The sequence below is a fragment of the Symphalangus syndactylus genome, chromosome 11 (assembly GCF_028878055.3).
Source record: "Symphalangus syndactylus isolate Jambi chromosome 11, NHGRI_mSymSyn1-v2.1_pri, whole genome shotgun sequence".
Classification (NCBI taxonomy): domain Eukaryota; kingdom Metazoa; phylum Chordata; class Mammalia; order Primates; family Hylobatidae; genus Symphalangus; species Symphalangus syndactylus.
The window spans coordinates 82252532-82272446 of record NC_072433.2 but is presented as its reverse complement, the minus strand read 5'-3'; the positions used below and the strand labels follow the sequence as shown (position 1 = coordinate 82272446).

At 37.6% G+C, this 19915-nt stretch overlaps 1 protein-coding gene across 21 annotated transcripts in view; it reads left to right on the top strand.

Annotated features, from left to right (window-relative positions):
* Positions 1 to 19915, top strand: part of MCTP1 (multiple C2 and transmembrane domain containing 1) — a 598469-nt gene that overhangs the window by 338282 nt on the left and 240272 nt on the right. For all 21 annotated transcript variants that reach the window (XM_063612299.1, XM_055233347.2, XM_063612297.1 and 18 more), the window contains 2 exons: positions 10170 to 10312; positions 19366 to 19445. In XM_063612299.1, coding sequence (XP_063468369.1) covers positions 10170 to 10312; positions 19366 to 19445 — 223 coding nt within the window. The remainder of the gene's footprint in view (positions 1 to 10169; positions 10313 to 19365; positions 19446 to 19915) is intronic.

Genomic DNA, 19915 nt, shown 5'->3' with positions numbered 1-19915 from the left:
GTTTTGTTTTTGTTCTTTTGAGACAGAATCTCACTCTGTTGCCCAGGCTGGAGCACAGTGGCACAATCTCGGCTCCCTGCAACCTCCGTCTCCCAGGTTCACGCCATTCTCCTGCCTCAGCCTCCCGAGTTGCTGGGACTACAGGTGCCCGCCACCAAGCCTGGCTAATTTTTTGTATTTTTAGTAGAGACGAGGTTTCACCATGTTAGCCAGGATGGTCTCGATCTCCTGACCTTGTGATCTGCCTGCCTTGGCTTCCCAAAGTGTTGGGATTACAGGCGTGAGCCACTGCGTCCAGCCAGCCACATACTTATTAACTGTATGACTTGGAGCAAGTTATTAACCTTTCTTGGTTTTCTCATCTATAAAACGGAGGCAATAGTAGACTCACTGAGATAACGGTGATTAAACAAAAGTATGAGAGCTTTATAGACCAGAATAAATACTTGTCAGTAGTGGTATTATATGTAGTATTGAAACAATTGCTTAATACTTTTACACAGTAGTTATATGCCACTGTTTTAAAGAAAAATATGGGTGTCTGGGTTTCCTAAATTGCTGAATAGAAGAAACATTGGGCTTGGGGTCTGAAAGTCTAAATATGCCCTCCATTCTTGTCACTTATTAGCTTAATTGTTATGATATTTTAGGCAAGTCACATAAAATCACAGATTGTTCCTCACCTGCAATATAGATTGATATTAATAATATATGCTTTTTCCAACTCAAGTCAGCATGAGGATTGTCTGATCTGTTTGTGCTGGTATAACAAAACACTTGAGACTGAGTAATCTATAAATACACAGTTATAGATTTCTCATAGTTCTGGAAGCTGGAAGTCCAAGATCAAAGCACCGGCAGGTTTGGTGTCCAGTAAGGGCCTGGTCTCTGCTTCAAAGATATTGCCTTGTTGCTGGGTCCTCTGGAAAGGAAAAAACATTGTGTCCTCACGTGGTGGAAGAGACAGAAGGGGAAAACATCCCCTCAAATCCTTTTATAAGGCATTATTCTATTCATGATAGAGTCCTCATGGCCTAATCGCTTCCAAATCACTGCCTCTTAACACTGTTACATTAGGGATTAGTTTCAACATGAATTTTGGAAGGGAAACAAATGTGCATGAATTTATCAAATAGCAAGGATATATTTGATAGTACTCTGTACACAGATTCACTTATTCATTTACTTATTTAACAAATACTTATTGAGACTAAGAAGAGTAACGTCAGCAAGATGGCAGAATAGGAGATTACACCCCTTGTCCAGTCACAGAAAGACTGATAAAAACAACCATCCACACACACAAATACTTCCCTGAGCTCTGGATTCCAGGTGAAAGGTTACACCACACTAGTGGAGTACAGAATGGGAAAAGGCACAGTAAAGGGCTGCAAGGACAGTTTCACTCTACCTGAATCATTTTCCAAACCAGAACAGTATGAGGACTAGAGAGATCTCCTCTGCTCAGAGCTCTCCTGTAGGGAAAAGAGAGTGAAGTGGACATCTGACTTCCCCACAGACCTAGGCTCCAGGCCCACTCTAGCACCAGATGATTTCAGCAGAAAGAAAAAAAATGGCATCCAAGTATACTTTACCCAGAAAGTCTTTCCTTCAGAAATGAAGGAGAGATACAGACTTTCTCAGACAAACAGAAGCTGAGCAAGTTCATCACCTAAACCTGGATTACAAGAAATGATCGAGAGAGTTATTCAAGCAGAAATGAAAGGATGCTTCTTAGCCAAACATATGAGAGCATAAAACTCACTGGCAAAGATAAGAATATAGTCAAATCCAGAATTTGACTAATACTTATTATTCTAATACTATAATGGTGGTGCATAATCATTTTTAAATTTATTATGAAAGTTCAAAGACAAAATTATTAAAAATAACTATAGCAAAGGATTTACAAAACAACTAAAAAACAGTTAATAAAATAGCAATAATAAGGCCTTACCTATCAATAATCACATTTAATATAAATGGATTAAATTATCCAATCAAAAGACAGAGTGGCTGAATGGATTAAAAGAGAAAGACTCAACTATATAACACCTACAAGAGACTTACTTCACCTTTAAGGAAACATATAGATTGAAAGTAATGGTATAAAAAAAGATATTCTATTTAAATGGAAACCAAAAGAGAGCAAGCGTATCTGTACTTATATCAGACAAGACAAACTTTATTTTTTTTTAACTTTTTTTTCTTTTTATTATTATTATTATACTTTAAGTTTTAGGGTACATGTGCACAATGTGCAGGTTTGTTACACATGTATCCATGTGCCATGTTGGTGTGCTGCACCCATTAACTCGTCATTTAGCATTAGGTATATCTCCTAATGCTGTCGCTCTCCCCTACCACCACCCCACAACAGTCCCCGGAGTGTGATGTTCCCCCTCCTGTGTCCATGTGTTCTCATTGTTCAATTCCCACCTATGAGTGAGAACATGAGGTGTTTGGTTTTTTGTCCTTGCGATAGTTTACTGAGAATGATGGTTTCCAGTTTCATCCATGTCCCTACAAAGGACATGAACTCATCATTTTTTATGGCTGCATAGTATTCCATGGTATATATGTGCCACATTTTCTTAATCCAGTCTATCGTTGTTGGACATTTGGTTTGGTTCCAAGTCTTTGCTATTGTGAATAGTGCCGCAATAAACATACGTGTGCATGTGTCTTTATAGCAGCATGATTTATAGTCCTTTGGGTATATACCCAGTAATGGGATGGCAGGGTCAAATGGTATTTCTAGTTCTAGATCCCTGAGGAATCGCCACACTGACTTCCACAATGGTTGAACTAGTTTACAGTCCTACCAACAGTGTAAAAGTGTTCCTATTTCTCCACGTCCTCTCCAGCACCTGTTTTATCCTGACTTTTTTTTTTTTTTTTTTTTTTAAACGGAGTCTCGCTCTGTCACCCAGGCTGGAGTGCAGTGGCGCAATCTCCGCTCACTGCAAGCTCCGCCTCCCAGGTTCACGCCATTCTCCTGCCTCAGCCTCTCTGAGTAGAAGGGACTACAGGCGCCCGCCACCACGTCCAGCTAATTTTTTTTGTACTTTTAGTAGAGACGGGGTTTCACCGTGGTCTCAATCTCCTGACCTCGTGATCCACCCGCCCCAGCCTCCCAAAGTGCTGGGATTACAAGCGTGAGCCACTGCACCTGGCCTTTTCCTGACTTTTTAGTGATCGCCATTCTAACTGGTGTGAGATGGTATCTCATTGTGGTTTTGATTTGCATTTCTCTGATGGCCAGTGATGATGAGCATTTTTTCATGTGTTTTTTGGCTGCATAAATGTCTTCTTTTGAGAAGTGTCTGTTCATGTCCTTCGCCCACATTTTGATGGGGTTGTTTTTTTCTTGTAAATTTGTTTGAGTTCATTGTAGATTCTGGATATTAGCCCTTTGTCAGATGAGTAGGTTGCGAAAATTTTCTCCCATTTTGTAGGGTGCCTGTTTACTCTGATGGTAGTTTCTTTTGCTGTGCAGAAGCTCTTTAGTTTAATTAGATCCCATTTGTCAATTTTGGCTTTTATTGCCATTGCTTTTGATGTTTTAGACATGAAGTCCTTGCCCATGCCTATGTCCTGAATGGTATTGCCTAGGTTTTCTTCTAGGGTTTTTATGGTTTTAGGTCTAACATGTAAGTCTTCAATCCATCTTGAATTAATTTTTGTATAAGGTGTAAGGAAGGGATCCAGTTGCAGCTTTCTACATATGGCTAGCCAGTTTTCCCAGCACCGCTTATTAAATAGGGAATCCTTTCCCCATTGCTTGTTTTTGTCAGTTTTGTCAGAGATCAGATAGTTGTAGATATGTGGCATTATTTCTGAGGGCTCTGTTCTGTTCCATTGATCTATGTCTCTGTTTTGGTACCAGTACCATGCTGTTTTGGTTACTGTAGCCTTGTAGTATAGTTTGAAGTCAGGTAGCGTGATGCCTCCAGCTTTGTTCTTTTGGCTTAGAATTGACTTGGCGATGCGGGCTCTTTTTTGGTTCCATATGAACTTTAATGTAGTTTTTTTCCAATTCTGTGAAGAAAGTCATTGGTAGCTTGATGGGGATGGCATTGAATCTATAAATTACCTTGGGCAGTATGGCCATTTTCATGATATTGATTCTTCCTACCCATGAGCATGGAATGTTCTTCCATTTGTTTTTATCCTTTCTTCCAGTTGATCGCGTCGGCTACTGAGGCTTCTGTATTCTTCACGTAGTTCTCGAAACTTGGCTTTCAGCTCCATCAGCTCCTTTAAGCACTTCTCTGCATTGGTTATTTTAGTTAAACATTCGTGTTATTTTTTTTCAAATTTTTTAACTTCTTTGCCATTGGTTTGAACTTTAAAACTGTAAAAGAAAGATGATAATTATATAATGATAAAGGTGTCAGTTCATTAAGAGGACATAACAATTGTAAATCTATATGTACCCAAAATTGGAGCACCTACAAATATAGGGCAAATATTAATAGATCTGAAGGGAGAGGCAGACTGCAATACAATAATAGTAGGGGACTTCAATGCCCTACTCTCAGCAATGAACAGATCATCTAGACAGAAAATCAGTAAGGAAACATCAATCTTAAACTACACTCTAGACCCAATGAACCTAAGAGTCACATATGGAATAATCTGTTCAGCAGCACATCATTCTCAAGCACACACAAAATATCCTCCAGTTAGATCATATGTTCGGCCACAAAACAAATTTTAAGAAGTATAGGAAGATTAAAATCATATCAAGTATCTTTTTTGATCACAGTGATATGAAGCTAAAAATCAAAGACAACAGTATAACCAGTATGATGCTAGCATAAATGCAGACACATAGGCCAACAGAGCAGAATACAGAGCCCAGAAATAAATCCATCATATGTAGTCAATTAATTTTTGACAAAGATGCCAGTAGTGCAGAATGAAATTTGACCCTTATACCATATGAAAATATCAATTCAAAATATATTGAAGACTTAAATGTAAGACCTGAAAATGAAAAACTACCAGAAGGAAAGATAGAGAAAATGCTCCTTGACATTGGTCTTGGCAATGATTTGGGATATGATGCCAAAAGCACAGGCAACAAAAGCAAAGATAGGTACATGGGAATACATCAAACTGAAAAGCTTTTGTATAGCAAAGGAAACAATCAACAAAATAAAAAAGCAATCTATGGAAGGGGAGAAAATATTTGCAAACATACCTCTAATAAGGAGCTAATATCTAAACTATATAAGGAACTACTACAACTCAGTAACAGAGAAACAAATAACTCCATTACCAAGAAAAAAATTGGCAAAGGACCAAAATAGAGATTTTTCCAAAGGAGACATACAAATATCCAAGAAGCATAAGAAAAGGTCCTCAACATCAGTAATGATCAGGGAAATGCAAATGAAAACCACACTGAGGTATCAAATCACACCTGTTAGGGTGGCTATTAAAAAAAGAAAACAAGTTTTGGACAGGATCTGGAGAAGATATGACTCTTGTTCACTGTTAATGGGAATCTAAATTGGTGTAGCCGTTAAGGAAAACAGTATGGAGGTTTCTCAAAAAAAAATAGAATTATAATATTACCTGGCAATCTCATTTCTGAGTATCCAGAGAAAATGAAATCAGGATCTAGTAGTGATATCTGCACTCCCATGTTCATTGCAGCATTATTCACAGTAGCCAAGATATGGAAGCAATCTAAATGTCCATCAGTGAATGGATAGTGCTATAGTTTGACTGTATGTTTTCCTCCCCATCAAAATTCATATGTTGGAACCTAAGACCTAGCGTGATAGTTTTAAGAGATAGAGCCTTTAGAAGATGTTTGAGTCGCAAGCATTCTGCCCTCATGAATGGGATTAGCACCCTTATAAAAGGGCTCAAGGGAACTAGCTAGGCCTTTTTGTCCTTTCACCTTTTGCCATGTGAGGACACAGCAGCAAGGTACCAACTTGGAAGCAGAGAGTCAGCTTTCACCAGTTTTCAGAGCCCACCTCACATTTTTCTTATATTTTTCAAGCTTAAAGATTTATTATATATATATTTCTTTTTTATTTCCATAGGTTTTTGGGGAACAAGTGGTATTTGGTTACATGAGTAAGTTATTTAGTGATGATTTGTGAGATTTTGATGCACCCATCATCCAAGCAGTGTACACTGTACCCAGTGTGTAGTCTTTTATCCCTTACCCTCTTCCCACCTTTTCCCATGAGTCCCCAAAGTTCATTGTGTCATTCTTATGCCTTTGCATCCTCATAGCTTAGCTTCCACTTATAAGTGAGAACATACGATGTTTGGTTTTCCATTCCTGAGTTACTTCACTAGAATAATAGTCTCCAATCCCATCCAGGTTGCTGCAAATGCCATTAATTCATTCCTTTTTATGGCTGAGTACTATTCCATCTCACACACACACACACACACACACATATATATATATGCATATGGGTATATATACACACACATATATATATGGGTGTATATATATATATATATGGGTATGCATATATATGGGTATATATATATGGGTATATATATGTATATATGTGTATATATATGGGTATATATATGTGTATATATATATGGGTATATATATATATGGGTATATATATATATGGATATATATATCCACTTGTTGATTGATGGGCATTTGGATTGGTTCCACATTTCTGCAATAGCAAATTGTGGTGCCTTAAACATGCATGTGCAAGTATCTTTTTTGTATAATAACATCTTTTCCTGTGGGTAGATACCCAGTAGTGGGATTGTTGGATTAAATGGTAGTTCTACTTTTAGTTCTTTAAGGAATCTCCACACCGTTTTCCATAGTGGTTGTACTAGTTTACATTCCCACCAGCAGTATAGAAGTGTTCCCTTTTTACCACATCCACACCAACATCTATTTCTTTTTTATTATTATTATAGCCATTCGCGCAGAAGTAAGGTGGTACTGCATTGTGGTTTTGATTTGCATTTCCCTGATTATTAGTGACGTTGACCATTTTTTCATATATTTGTTGATAATTTGTATATCTCTTTTGAGAATTGTCAACCCACAGAATGGGAGAAAATCTTCACAATTCATACGTCTGTCAAAGGACTAATATTCAGAATCTACAATGAACACAAACAAATTAGCAAGAAAAAAAATCACATCAAAAAGTGAGCTAAGGAGGTGAATAGACAATTCTCACCTTTTTCTTTAAATTATACAGACTATAGTAATTAATTGTAGCTTCAATGTAGACTAAAGAAGAAGAATGCGGTCAAACTTTATCATAAAGGAGTCAGGCCTTTCATAAAGAATTATGTTCTTATGGTGAAGATTGTTACACACTGGAATGATTTACTTAAGGACATCACTAAGTTACCTTCTCCAGGAATCTTTAACAGCAGCAGAGGCTCTGTAGGTTGAGATTGGTCTCATTCATCAGCTCCACACAAAGATGAGAAATGGTATAATATATACGTACATATGTGAAGGCCCTTCCTTTTTGTAGGTGTAGTAGAAATAGTGCAGGCATTACAGTCAAATAGTCTTGGTTGGAATCCTAACTCCATCTCTTGCCAGCTTTGTATCCGTGAACAACTTACTTGACAACTCTGATTTTCTTTCTTTCTTTAAATTATACTTTAAGCTCTGGGATACATGTGCAGAACGTGCAGATTTGTTACATAGGGATACATGTGCCATGGTGGTTTGCTGCATCCATCAACCTGTCATCTCCATTAGGTATTTCTCCTAATGCTATCCCTCCCCTTGTCCCCCACCCCCCAACAGCCCCCAGTGTGTTTTGTTCCCCTCCCTGTGCCCATATGTTTTCTCATTGTTCAACTCCCACTTATGAGTGAGAACATGCGCTATTTGGTTTTCTCTTCCTGTGTTAATTTGCTGAGAATGATGGTTTCCAGCTTCACACATGTCTCTGCAAAGGACATGAACTCATTCTTTTTTATGACTGCATAGTATTCCATGGTGTATATCTGCCACATTTTCTTTATCCAGTCTATCATTGACGGACATTTGGATTGGTTCCAAGTCTTTGCTATTGTGAAGAGTGGCACAGTAAACATACATGTGCCTGTGTCTTTATTGTAGAAAGATTTATAATCCTTAGGGTATATACCCAGCGATAGGATTGCTGGATCAAATGCTATTTCTAGTTCTAGATTCTTGAGGAATCTCCACACAGTCTTCCACAATGATTGAACTAATTTACACTCCCACCAACAGTGTAAAAGCATTCTTATTTCTCCACATCCTCTTCAGCATCTGTTGTTTCCTGACTTTTTAATGATTGCCATTCTAACGGTCGTGAGATAGTATCTCATTGGGGTTTTGATTTGCATTACATTTCTCTAATGACCAGTGATGATGAGCTTTTTTTCGTATGTTTGTTGGCCACATCAATGTCTTCTTTTGAAAAGTGTCTGTTCATATCCTTTGACCACTTTTCGATGGGGTTGTTTTTTTCTCTTACGGGGGTGGGATCCACTGAGCAAGACCACTCGGCAACCTGGCTTTAGCCCCCTTATCAGGGGAGTGAACAGTTCTGTCTCACTGGCATTCCAGGTGCCACTGGGGTATGAAAAAAAAAAAACTCCTATAGCTAGCTCGGTCTGCCCAAACGGCTGCCCAGTTTTGCCCTTGAAACCAGAGGTGTTGTGGCATAGGCACCCAAGGGAATTTCCTGGTCTGTGGGTTGTGAAGACCATGGGAAAAGAATAGTATCTGGGCCAGATAGCACAGTCCCTCAAGGCATGGTCCCTCACAGCTTTCCTTGGCTAGGGGAAGGAGTTCACCAAACCCTTGCACTTCCTGGGTGAGGCGATGATGCCCCACCCTGCTTCTGCTCACCCTCCGTAGGCTGCACCCACTGTCCAACCAGTCCCACCGAGATGTACCAGGTACCTCAGTTGGAAATGCAGAAATCACCCGCCTTCTGCATTGGTCTCACTGGAAGCTGCAGACGGGAGCTGTTCCTATTTGGCCATCTTGCCTGGGAATCAACTCTGATTTTCTTTATCATCATAGGGAGTTTAGGAGGTGTCAAGGGATAATACAAAGAATCCAGTTCACTTATTAAACATGTGTTTGCCTTTCTCCTGATGTCTTTCTCTGAGACCTCCACCCCTTCCTAACATTCTAAAATTGAAACTTCTGAGCAAGAAAAAATATGGGACCAAGGATGAAATGAAGCCCACTTTAACACACATCTTTTCCTAAGCCCATTAGACTAGTATAAAATTTTAGCAACATATATATGCTTGTAAAATATTTAAATCAGTGAAGATTATTCAACATTTTTTTATAGTTGACCAGATGATATCAAGAGAAATATCAGATTAATCTCTATGATTTATAACTTTAATTAAATTTACACATTCAACGTCCAATAGAGTGTGGTTTTAAAAAATAGATTTAGGGAGACAAGTGCAGTTGTGTTACATGGATGTACCGCATAGAGGCAAAGTCTGGGCTTTTAGAATACCCATCACCCAAGTCATATACATTGTACCAAATAGGTGGTATTTCATTCTTCACCCCTCTCCCATCCTCCTACCTTTTGGAATCTCCGGTGTCTATTTTTCCATTCTTTGTCTTCATGTGTACCAATTATTTAGCTCCCACTTGTAAAAGAGAACATGTTGTTTTTGACTTTCTTTCTCTGAGTCATTTCACTTAGAGTAATAGCCAAGTTCCATCCATGTTGCTGCTAAAGACAGAATTTCTTTCTTATGGCTGAGTAGTATTCCATGGCATGCATATATATATCACATTTTAGCCCAATAGTCTGTTGATTCCATGTCTTTGCTACTGTGGAAAGTGCTGTGATAAATATTTGAGTCAGGTATCTTTTTGATAAAATGATTTCTTTTCCTTTGGGTAGATGTCCACTAGTGGGATTGCTGGAATAGACTGTTTTTAACTACCAGGACAAGGTTACAGGATTAAGATCAGAAGATGAAATAATAATTATTATTATTATTTATCACTTCAGTATATAATAAAAAATTCATAAGAAAACACTTAACTCTTATTTTTGCATAGATAATTTTCATTTAACTTTTCTTCCTTTAAATACTTTTTGTTGTTTTCATGAGTGGTTATCTTGCTTCCAAACCAAGGCATGATTAACATGGATCAATCTGTATCTATTTGACAGGGACGAGTGATCCATATGTGAAGTTTAAAATCGGAGGAAAAGAAGTTTTTAGAAGTAAGATAATACACAAGAACCTCAACCCTGTGTGGGAAGAAAAAGCTTGCATTCTGGTTGATCATCTTAGGGAGCCATTGTATATAAAGGTGAGCCATTTATTTGTTTTTTCCTGATAGAAACTAATGTGGAAATCCCTATTTACTGAGTTTTATCATGTTTCTTTGTCTGATGAGAGTTTTCACCAGAGATGTGTTCTGCTGTTCACCACTCTAATCTATTGATAACATGATAGAAGTGAGATAGAGGGAAGGAGGAGCTAGCAGGAGCATTCTTCTCCAGGACAGTTCTCTTGCCAGTCATTTAGAAGGATTATGAAGTGTATCCCTCGTGCTTGGTATTGCCAACGATTTAGTGCACTTTGGGAGCATATGAAAACAAGTTTCCGTATAAGCTAACAGAAAGGAGAATTTACACAGAACTCAGTCTTTCTGTTTAAAAATTGTATTATTTAAGATCTGCCATTTCTGGCTGCAAGCAAAATGCTTTACTTGGAGCATGAGAAGGGTGAAGGTGATGGGGGAGAAAAATTCCTATCTCTATTAGGTTATCAAAAATGGTGGGGTGGGGTGGGGAGTCTTTCCTCTCATTTGATGTAATTAAAAGAAAGAGAAGAACTTGAGGAGTTACAACCTAGTTCCTATTCTGAGCCCTATTCCTTGTTTTATTTTCATGCCCAGCTTTTCTTTAATTTACATCTCTAGGTACTTATATTCTTTTTTGCTCCTAGGCTCTGACTGTTCATTCAGTGACCAGACCTTTTTCTACTTTTATCACAACAGCACATATCCCACCCTTTTCCCTAAGTTGTTACTACTGGCACATGAGCCAGAAATCTCATCTTTCAGCAATCACTAGGCATACTTCTTCCCCTCATATCATCATTGTATTACCTCTAGTTGTTTCTTTCCTCCACAGAAAGGAACAAGAAATAATCAAGTTGTTACTGAAATTATAAGAGGATAGTTTATAAGAAGATTGAAAAGAGAATCTCCTAAGTATACAGTTAATTTTCTATAAGTCATTATGGGGCAAATAGACACACACTTGCATAATAAATTGTCTCCATTGGACATTGGCTAAAGAAAATCAATTCAATAGCATTTTCTTTTTTTTTTTTTTTTTTTTTTTTTTTGGCAACAGAGTCTCACTCTGTTGCCCAGGCTGGAGTGCAGTGGCACGATCTTGGCTCACTGCAACGTTCATCTCTTGGGTTCAAGCCATTCCCTTGCCTCAGCCTCCTCAGTAGCTGGGATTACAGGTACCCACCACCATGCCTAGTTATTTTTTATATTTTTAGTAGAGACGGCATTTCACCATGCTGGCCAGGCTGGTCTTGAACTCCTGGCCGCAAGTGATCTGCGCTCCTTGGCCTCCCAAAGTGCTGGGATTATAGGCATGAGCCACCGTGCCCGGCCTTAAATAGCGTTTTTGAACTGTCTTTACCTATGTAATATGGGATGGCACAATAATGTTAATATGAGAGTGTGTGTAACCAACCCTTCTCCCACAAAAGGGAAGACCTTTGTGGTCAGAGATGTTTCTTCCCTGCTGCTCACTTCTAGAGAGAAAGAAATATCCACATGAGAAAAAAAGGAATTATCCTTATAATAAAGAGCTGAGATAGGCAATGAAAAAGGAATAAGGAAAAGACAAGTGAGCTGTGAAGGAAGTATTATTTCTGGGGTGGGGAGGTGGGAGATCAGGAGACATGAGTTAGAGCAATGGCAGGTATGAAGAAAATGGTCAGGAAAGAAAGCAGGTATTAATAAGGACAGCAACAGGCTGTTTGGATCTCATTAATGTTGCTGAAGTGAAAAATCATGAGAAGAAAGAAGTTTATTTTTAATTACTTCTACTTTGGATCTATCCTTCATTAGTGGGATATTACTCCATGAAAGAACCATGTGACTGTCCTCTCTTTGAAAGGGTTACATATGAATTTCCTCAAATTATATTAGATATTGGTCAGGTGCTTTTGTTATTCTCTTGTGCTCAAGAATAAGTATTCATCTATGCAGAAATCCAAATGCCAGAATGCATTTTTCAAAAGGAATGTCTTACTAGGCTCAAAAAGAAATAAACAAAAAACTAAAGTACACAAAAAAAGAATGGTGGTGTTCTGACATATAAGTGGGAGCTACCTAATGTGCACACATGGACATAGACAGTGGAATGATAAACACTGGACAGTTGGAAGGATGAGGGTGTAGCAAGGGGCTAGATGATGAAAAATTCCTTAATGGGTGCAATGTATGTTACTCAGATGATGGATACCCTGAAAGTCCTGACTTGACTGCTGTGCACAATCTACACATGTAACACAACTGTACTTGTACCCCATAAATTTATACAAAATAATTTTTTTTTTTTGAGACAGATTCTCGCTCTGTCCCCCAGGCTGGAGTGCAGTGGCACAATCTTGGCTCACTGCAAGCTCTGCCTCCTAAGCTCACGCCATTCTCCTGCCTCAGCCTCCTGAGTAGCTGGGACTATAGGCGCCCACCACCTCGCCCGACCAATTTTTTGTATTTTTTGGTAGAGAAGGAGTTTCACCATGTTAGCTGGGATAGTCTCGATCTCCTGACCTCGTGATCCGCCCTTCTCAGCCTCCCAAAGTGTTGGGATTACAGGCACGAGCTACTGCGCCCGGCCAAAATTTGTTAAATTGTGGCCAAAATGGTCTTGACTTGAGAGCAAGAATATACATGTATGTATGTATATGTATAAATATACAGTATAGGTGTGTATATGTATAGAGACATACATATATACACATATATATGTATAGAGACATACATATATACACATATATATGTATAGAGACATACATATATATATAGTCTACAGATATACAGTACACATACATATACTATAAATGTACATATACTGTAAATGAAGACAGCAACACTGTATGCAGGCCAGAAGGCTTGGTTAATGACACACTATGAGTAAAGAAGCTAAGAAAGCAAGCCCAAAGGTTGTTGGGATTTTTTTAAATCACCTTGAACTTTCAATATATAAGATTATGTAGCCACAGTTTAACTTCTACCATACAGAAGAGGATACACAGTTACTTTTAAATATTTTTATACTTTACTTACATTTTTACATTGTCACTTTTTACATTTCTACATGAGAAAGACAATTAAGTTAAACAGAAATCATGCAAGTCTCTGAGATACCAGTGCACATATAAAATGATGTTACTTTATTATATACAATACTTTATAATATTTTAAAAGTATTAAATATACTTTTTAAATGCTTTCCTATTTTTTTCAGTTGATTTTCATTTTCTGTAAAATGCCTAGGGCTTTTTTTGGAAGAAAATCTCTAACTTTTTGCTTTATTTTTTCCATTATTTGTGTTCCATTTTTTGCTTCATCTTGGGGGAAGAATCAAATAAGGTACCTTGGTGGAAATAATATTTGAAGTTATTAGAATTTCATAAAAATTGCATCATTTTTATTGTCTCTATGCAGGCCTGTGTGTTTGACTGACTCAGTTGTGATATGATGCCCACATCCTCCACAACAGATTATTAATCTTGCCCAAAAGATTTCTTAGGGACTAATCAATTCTGTGGTGACTGAGAGTATGAAAATGCACCTGTGAACTAGATAGTTAGAACACATTATGTATACGACCCTCCTATCTATAGTTAGAGGAAAAAGAAGTCCATCAGTACCCTGTAATCTGATTTCTATCAATGTAAAAATTACCAAGGAAAACAAAATTCAGTTCTGAGCCAAGGTTATAAAAGTGCACTCAAGTTGAAGTGCTTGTACCATTTCTAGTAAAAACATTTTATTTAAAAAAAAATCTTAGAACTGTCATTTTAAAAAAAACTACACAAAATAAAAATATTCTTTGCAATTGGTTGGAATTTATGTAACTTTTAATTTTAATGAAAAGAGCATATTCTGTGCAGGTAAGAACAAGGTTTGGAGAATTAGCTGTAAAATCTGTATATAATAAGATAAGAATAGCAGCTGGGAGTTAAAATGCAGTGCTTTTAATTGAGACAGGAGCCACGTTAGTCTGCCCTGTATTCACAGTGATGCTCCAACACACATCTTAGATAATAGGATAAATTTGGCACCCATTTCAGTTGAATTCAAATTCTCCATTGTTATTTCACTGACACTATTATCCCAGGTTCACAGTGAATGCCAGAATTACAGGAGAAGAGATAAAAGTAACATAAAGGGGAATATATTTATGTAAATTGTTTGTTTGGCCTAATCATGAGTTGGAGATCGGAGTATTAATTGGGAGCACTCTTCTAAAAAATAGAAACATTGTGATAGATTAGAAAAATAATTGTATGGGACCACATGACTGTTTCTAAGACGGTCATTTTAACAAATTGGACATTTCCTCAAATAATTCGTTTCTATCCAAGCTTAAGAGTTAAAGTTGAAAATGTTACTTTAAGCTTTGTTTAAGTTAAGGACCACATTACTGTCCTGTCCAAAATTATTTCTCAGTAGCTTATAAGGACACTTAAAAATGTCATATACCAACGATTCTCATCCCTGGTTGTACACCAAAGTTATTCATAAAGGTTTAAAGAATCTGGATGGAGGTCCAAGTTTCACTTGCTGAGACTCTGATTCAGGACCTCTGAAGTAGAATCCAAGCTTCTATATTTTTAAAACACCTCAATAGGTTATTCTGAGGCAGAGGTAGGGAGCCACTTTTCTGGACATTTAAATGGAAATAAATGAGTAGTTGGAATGGAAATACGTTTCCAGCCATAAACCATAGAGCACCCAAACCAAAGTATTCCATAGTAAGATGTTTGTATTATCTCAGATGTTTTGTTTCACATGATTCACAAACACTTCCTAAATGCATGAATCAAGAATTTCCACTATTTTGGACCAAAACAAAATCAGCAATGAAACAAACAAAAAAGCATGACTATACTTGCTTTTGGATTGTGGGCAAAGAACATGTGAAGTTATTGAGTCTCGGGAAAATGAAATCTGCAATCACATCTTCATCATGGCACCTGGAGCCATCATAAGAACCCTAGTTTGGGTTCTCTGTTAGGGATATTAGTTGAGGATTTTCCCAACGTGTTATCTCTTTTTACCTTTTCTATGGGCTCCCAATTTTTCTCTTTGAAGATCCATATGGTTCCATGGACACTGACTTCACCATTGCCTTTAAAATAAAAGGCAACCTATGCTAGCCATTAAGCCACTTCCATATATTTGGCCAATAATTAGGCATGTGATATGAGCTGGCCCATCTGGAATGGATTCAGTACTTTGCTGGGTATGTTGGGACAAAGCAGCTCACGCTTCCCCACTAGACTTGAGTAAAGAAGCATGCCACTCTGGACCTCCTGGCAGGCCATTAGCATCCTGGGGCAGCTATTGAGGCAGTAATGATGAGGAAGCTCTGATGAGAACTGGAGTGGCAGAAATGGGATTAGGCTATATCATTTACCTTTGATACAGTTAACTACTTCCTCCATCTTAACATTCTTTCTTCAGTTTGTTTACAGGATGCCACTCTCCTGGTTTTCCTGCTCTCTCAGTAGCTGTTCCTTCTCAGTCTCCTCTCTGGATCCTTCTCCCAGACTTTAAAATATGATGGTAGGCCCCATGGCCTAAGCCTGAACTAATGTTCCAGCACTCTTCTCTTGCTTACTACTTTCAGCCTCACTGGCCCCTGGCCAGTTTCCTCAGGGCCTTTCCACTTCCTGTTCCCCCCTCGCGGAAGACACTTTCCTCATCATGGAATGCACTTTCCTATTCCCTCATTATGAAACACACTTTTCCCATCATGGGGAAATACCTCCCAATCTCATTGTCCTTTCTGAACATCATGTATAAATAGTAGGTCCCATCACTCCAGTACTCTGAAATATTTTTCTCCTTAGCACTTATCACTACTACTTGGCATATGTATTTCTTTATTGTCTGTCTCTCCCCACCCCATATGTAAGCTCCAAGAAATCAAAGACTTTGACTGTTTTAATCACTGCTATATTTCAAATGCCAAGAACAGTACCTGGAACATTGTGGGTGCTCACCAAATATTTTTCAAACAAATGAATTAATAAATGCATGAATCATTTGAACTGCCAAATTAAAACTTCCCAGAAGCCATAATTACCTATAGACGTTTATTTAGTCATTTGAGCTAGAAATTGAAGCCAGTTGAGTTGTTTTCTATTAAAAACAAAAACAAAAGCATTTTAACTGATACACTTCCCAATGGATTTTTAGTAAACAGTAAGATGAATTTGTCGTTTAAAATTAAATATTTCTTGTTCTAAAGTCACTTGAGAATGCAGAAGGTGTTATCAAGTCCCAAGCAACTTCTACCTGTTACCTAATGTTTCCAACTAATGGTGTGAAGGCTCCATGAAAGCAAGGGTCTCATCTAAATCATTCATGTTTTAATTCTCAGTGCTTCTCTTAGAGTGGGTGCCTAAGACATATTCGTGAAATTTAAACACACTCTGTTTATGACACTCAGTACAACAAAATTTGAATCTTGTGTCTTCCTAGCCCTAGGATTTGGGGAGAAAATAACATGTGTTTTTTCAGCTTTAGATTCATTATCTGAAAAATAGAAACAACAATACTTTGTTAACCAGGTTGTGCCTAGTAAATATTGAATAAACATTAATAAGCATTAACTGTGCTTGTTGTTAGTGCAGTGGGAGTACCTTTTCCTATTTTACATCTCTCCTATGCTCTGTATTTCTGAAGCTCACTTAGAGCAATGCTCCCTCTGACAAATAGTGTATAGAGCTTGGAACCAAGCAGCATAGCTAATAATTTCATTAATGCATGGATTCTAGTGTTTCCTTTTCTTCCCATGTTTATGCCTTTGCAGATTAATAGGAATTGAGAGTTAAAGTAGACATCTAGCATTAGGATAGTAGGAAAGACTCTCACTATGAGAGTGAAAAGACGTTGAATGTTGAATCGCCCTGTTGAGCTGTCTGCACTAATAAATTCACTGGATTCACAGCTCTCAAGCTCATGTGTGTGGGTGAATCTCAGGTGATCACACTGATTGTATGCCACCTATTTTCTTCCCCAAGATTTTAAGCCTAAGGATGATATGATTAGATGAGATTCCACAAGAGAAATTTCTCCAATGTTTTGGTGTAAATTGTATGTTGTAAAATACGCTGCTGCAGCCACTTGCAAATACAGAGATGTCAGTTGCATAAGATGTGCCGTACATGCATGTGCTATACCACTGAGCAGATGACTAAAGCTCAGAAGCGTAATTGATCAAGGAGAATATTTATTGCAGGAGTGCTGAGCTTTCTACAATAAATGCATTCTTGAAAGGTTGTATGTAAATCAAATGACTGCAAATTGAATAATTTAAAAGGCATTAGGGGAGCTTATTACTTAAATAAATCCCCATGTGACTCTTCAAATCTAAGAATCCTTTGGTAATGCAAAGTATTTATCTTTTTATTTAAGTATCAATTTTTTACATATTAAATTTTCTTAAATTGAAGTACACCTGTAATACAGAAAAAAAGAAAAAGAAAAAAAAAGAGCAACTGATTCAGGGCCGCTCTGCTTTGAGCTTTCTAACTGTTGTGCCAAGAATTGAACATAGGAGTGCTGGGCTGTTGATTCAGCTTCATGGATTCTCACATCCTGGAGCAACCAAAGGCCTGGGTCATCCATTCAAGAGCAGATTTATCTGGTTATGCTCAATTACTCCAGTGTTCAATACAAATGTTTTCCACCTGAAAAGGTCAGGAAGTGACAGCTCTAAATTTCATCTGGTAGCATTTTTTTTTTCATCGTAAAGGGTTTCCCTGATCTTCCTTACTTTCTCTTCTCTCTCTCTCTCCTTTTCCTTAAAACACCTATCAGAATTTGTAACCGCATATCATCTACGCACTTCCTTGTTTAACGTCTATCTCCCTCACTAAACTGTAAGCGTTGAGAATGGCAGTTTTGCTTACCACTGTTTACTCAGTTCCTAGCATATTGCCTGGCACATAATAAGTACTTAGTCAATATTGGCTGAGGGGATGAATGAGTGACAAAATTAATAGATGGATGGAAGTTAGCCAGTTCCCATTTACTTAGCATCCTTTGGAAATGGCCTTAACTGATCTAGCTCTGAACTATCCCTCCGGCATCCTTCCCTTCTCTGTCTCTCTCCATTTGTTTCAACCCCACTGGTTTCTTGCTGATCACAAGTGATGTGTGAAACACATCAGTCCCTCTCCTGGGCTTGCCGTTTCCTTCAACCGGAGGGCTCTTGCTCTTACTAGCATAGTGTACTCCTTCCCATTATTTGGGTGTCTACACAAATATCCTTCCTCAGAGAGGAGTTCCTGGTCTCCTCATCTAAAATAGCAGCTCCCTACACACCTCTTAGACATTTATTTGCTCCATAGCACTTATAACTGAACTGTATTTAGGTATTTATAGGCCATCTGAGACCCTCCATGTAGAATCCAAGAAGTCAGAGACATTTTCTGTCTTACTTACCATAGAGTGAATAAGAACCACACAAAACACAGAGAAGATACTGGATAGAGAGTATTGACAAAAGGAAGAAACGCATTATCTCTTTCTTTTATTTTCATTTTAGTTTTTATGTTGTTAGATATATTAGTATTATCCCCCAGTAATTGTTTGTGACAATAAAACATTATTTTAACTTAACCTTAGTATAACTTTATAAAGTACATTAATCATAATATCTTTTTACTTATTTGTATGTTTAAAGTGGCATTGTCCTATATCACAAAATTTATCTTTAATGGCCTAAAAAAGTGAAGATATTGGAATCATATTCTCGTCAACCATAGCCCAATATGAAAGACATACTTGTTGAATTCTATACTTTTTCCCACATTTTTGAAGATTTACTTTGTTTGATTATGTTACATCTACCTTAAAGTTCTATTTGATATAATCAGTAATATTAAGTAAAAAATAAAATGTAATTTTCTTTAAGTGTTTTGTGAGACTCTAATATTCCAAAGTACGAAAACAATTATTTTAAGATACAAATATTAGTATGCTTTTGGTGACATAGACAACCAACATTTTATGACCAAGACATTATCACATAAAGCTTATATTGGAGATATTTATAACAGGGCTTTTTCTCTTTGGCTTCTCAGGTATTTGACTATGATTTTGGACTACAGGATGACTTTATGGGCTCAGCCTTTCTGGATCTGACACAATTGGAGTTAAACAGGTAACTTTTGAACTGTTGTAATATCACCACCCCTTGTCATGCAGTGGGCTTGTGTAACAGAAAATGTCAGCTGATCTGGGGTCTAGTTCTGTCATTTATAGTGGTGAGCCTTCATGCTAGTCAGCCTTTCTCAAATCCATCTTCCTCACTTACCCAATGGAAATAATAGCATCTTCCCTGACTACCTCATTCAACAACTTTTCAACCGAAAACTTCTTGGATACCTACCTGCTCTGTTTCCCAGTACTGTGCTAAGCGCTACGAATCGAGAGATAAAAGAGACATTCCTTCCTTTCATATTGCCTATATGGTTTTAATGGTGCATAAAAAAAAGATTATGCATGTTAGTCATAATTATTAAGAATTGGACTACTATATATAAAAAATACAGTGTGTGCATTTTGCTTCAGAAATAGCAACTCTCTTGTCACTTGAGCCATGGTAGAATCTGATTTTGCCATTGCCGGATT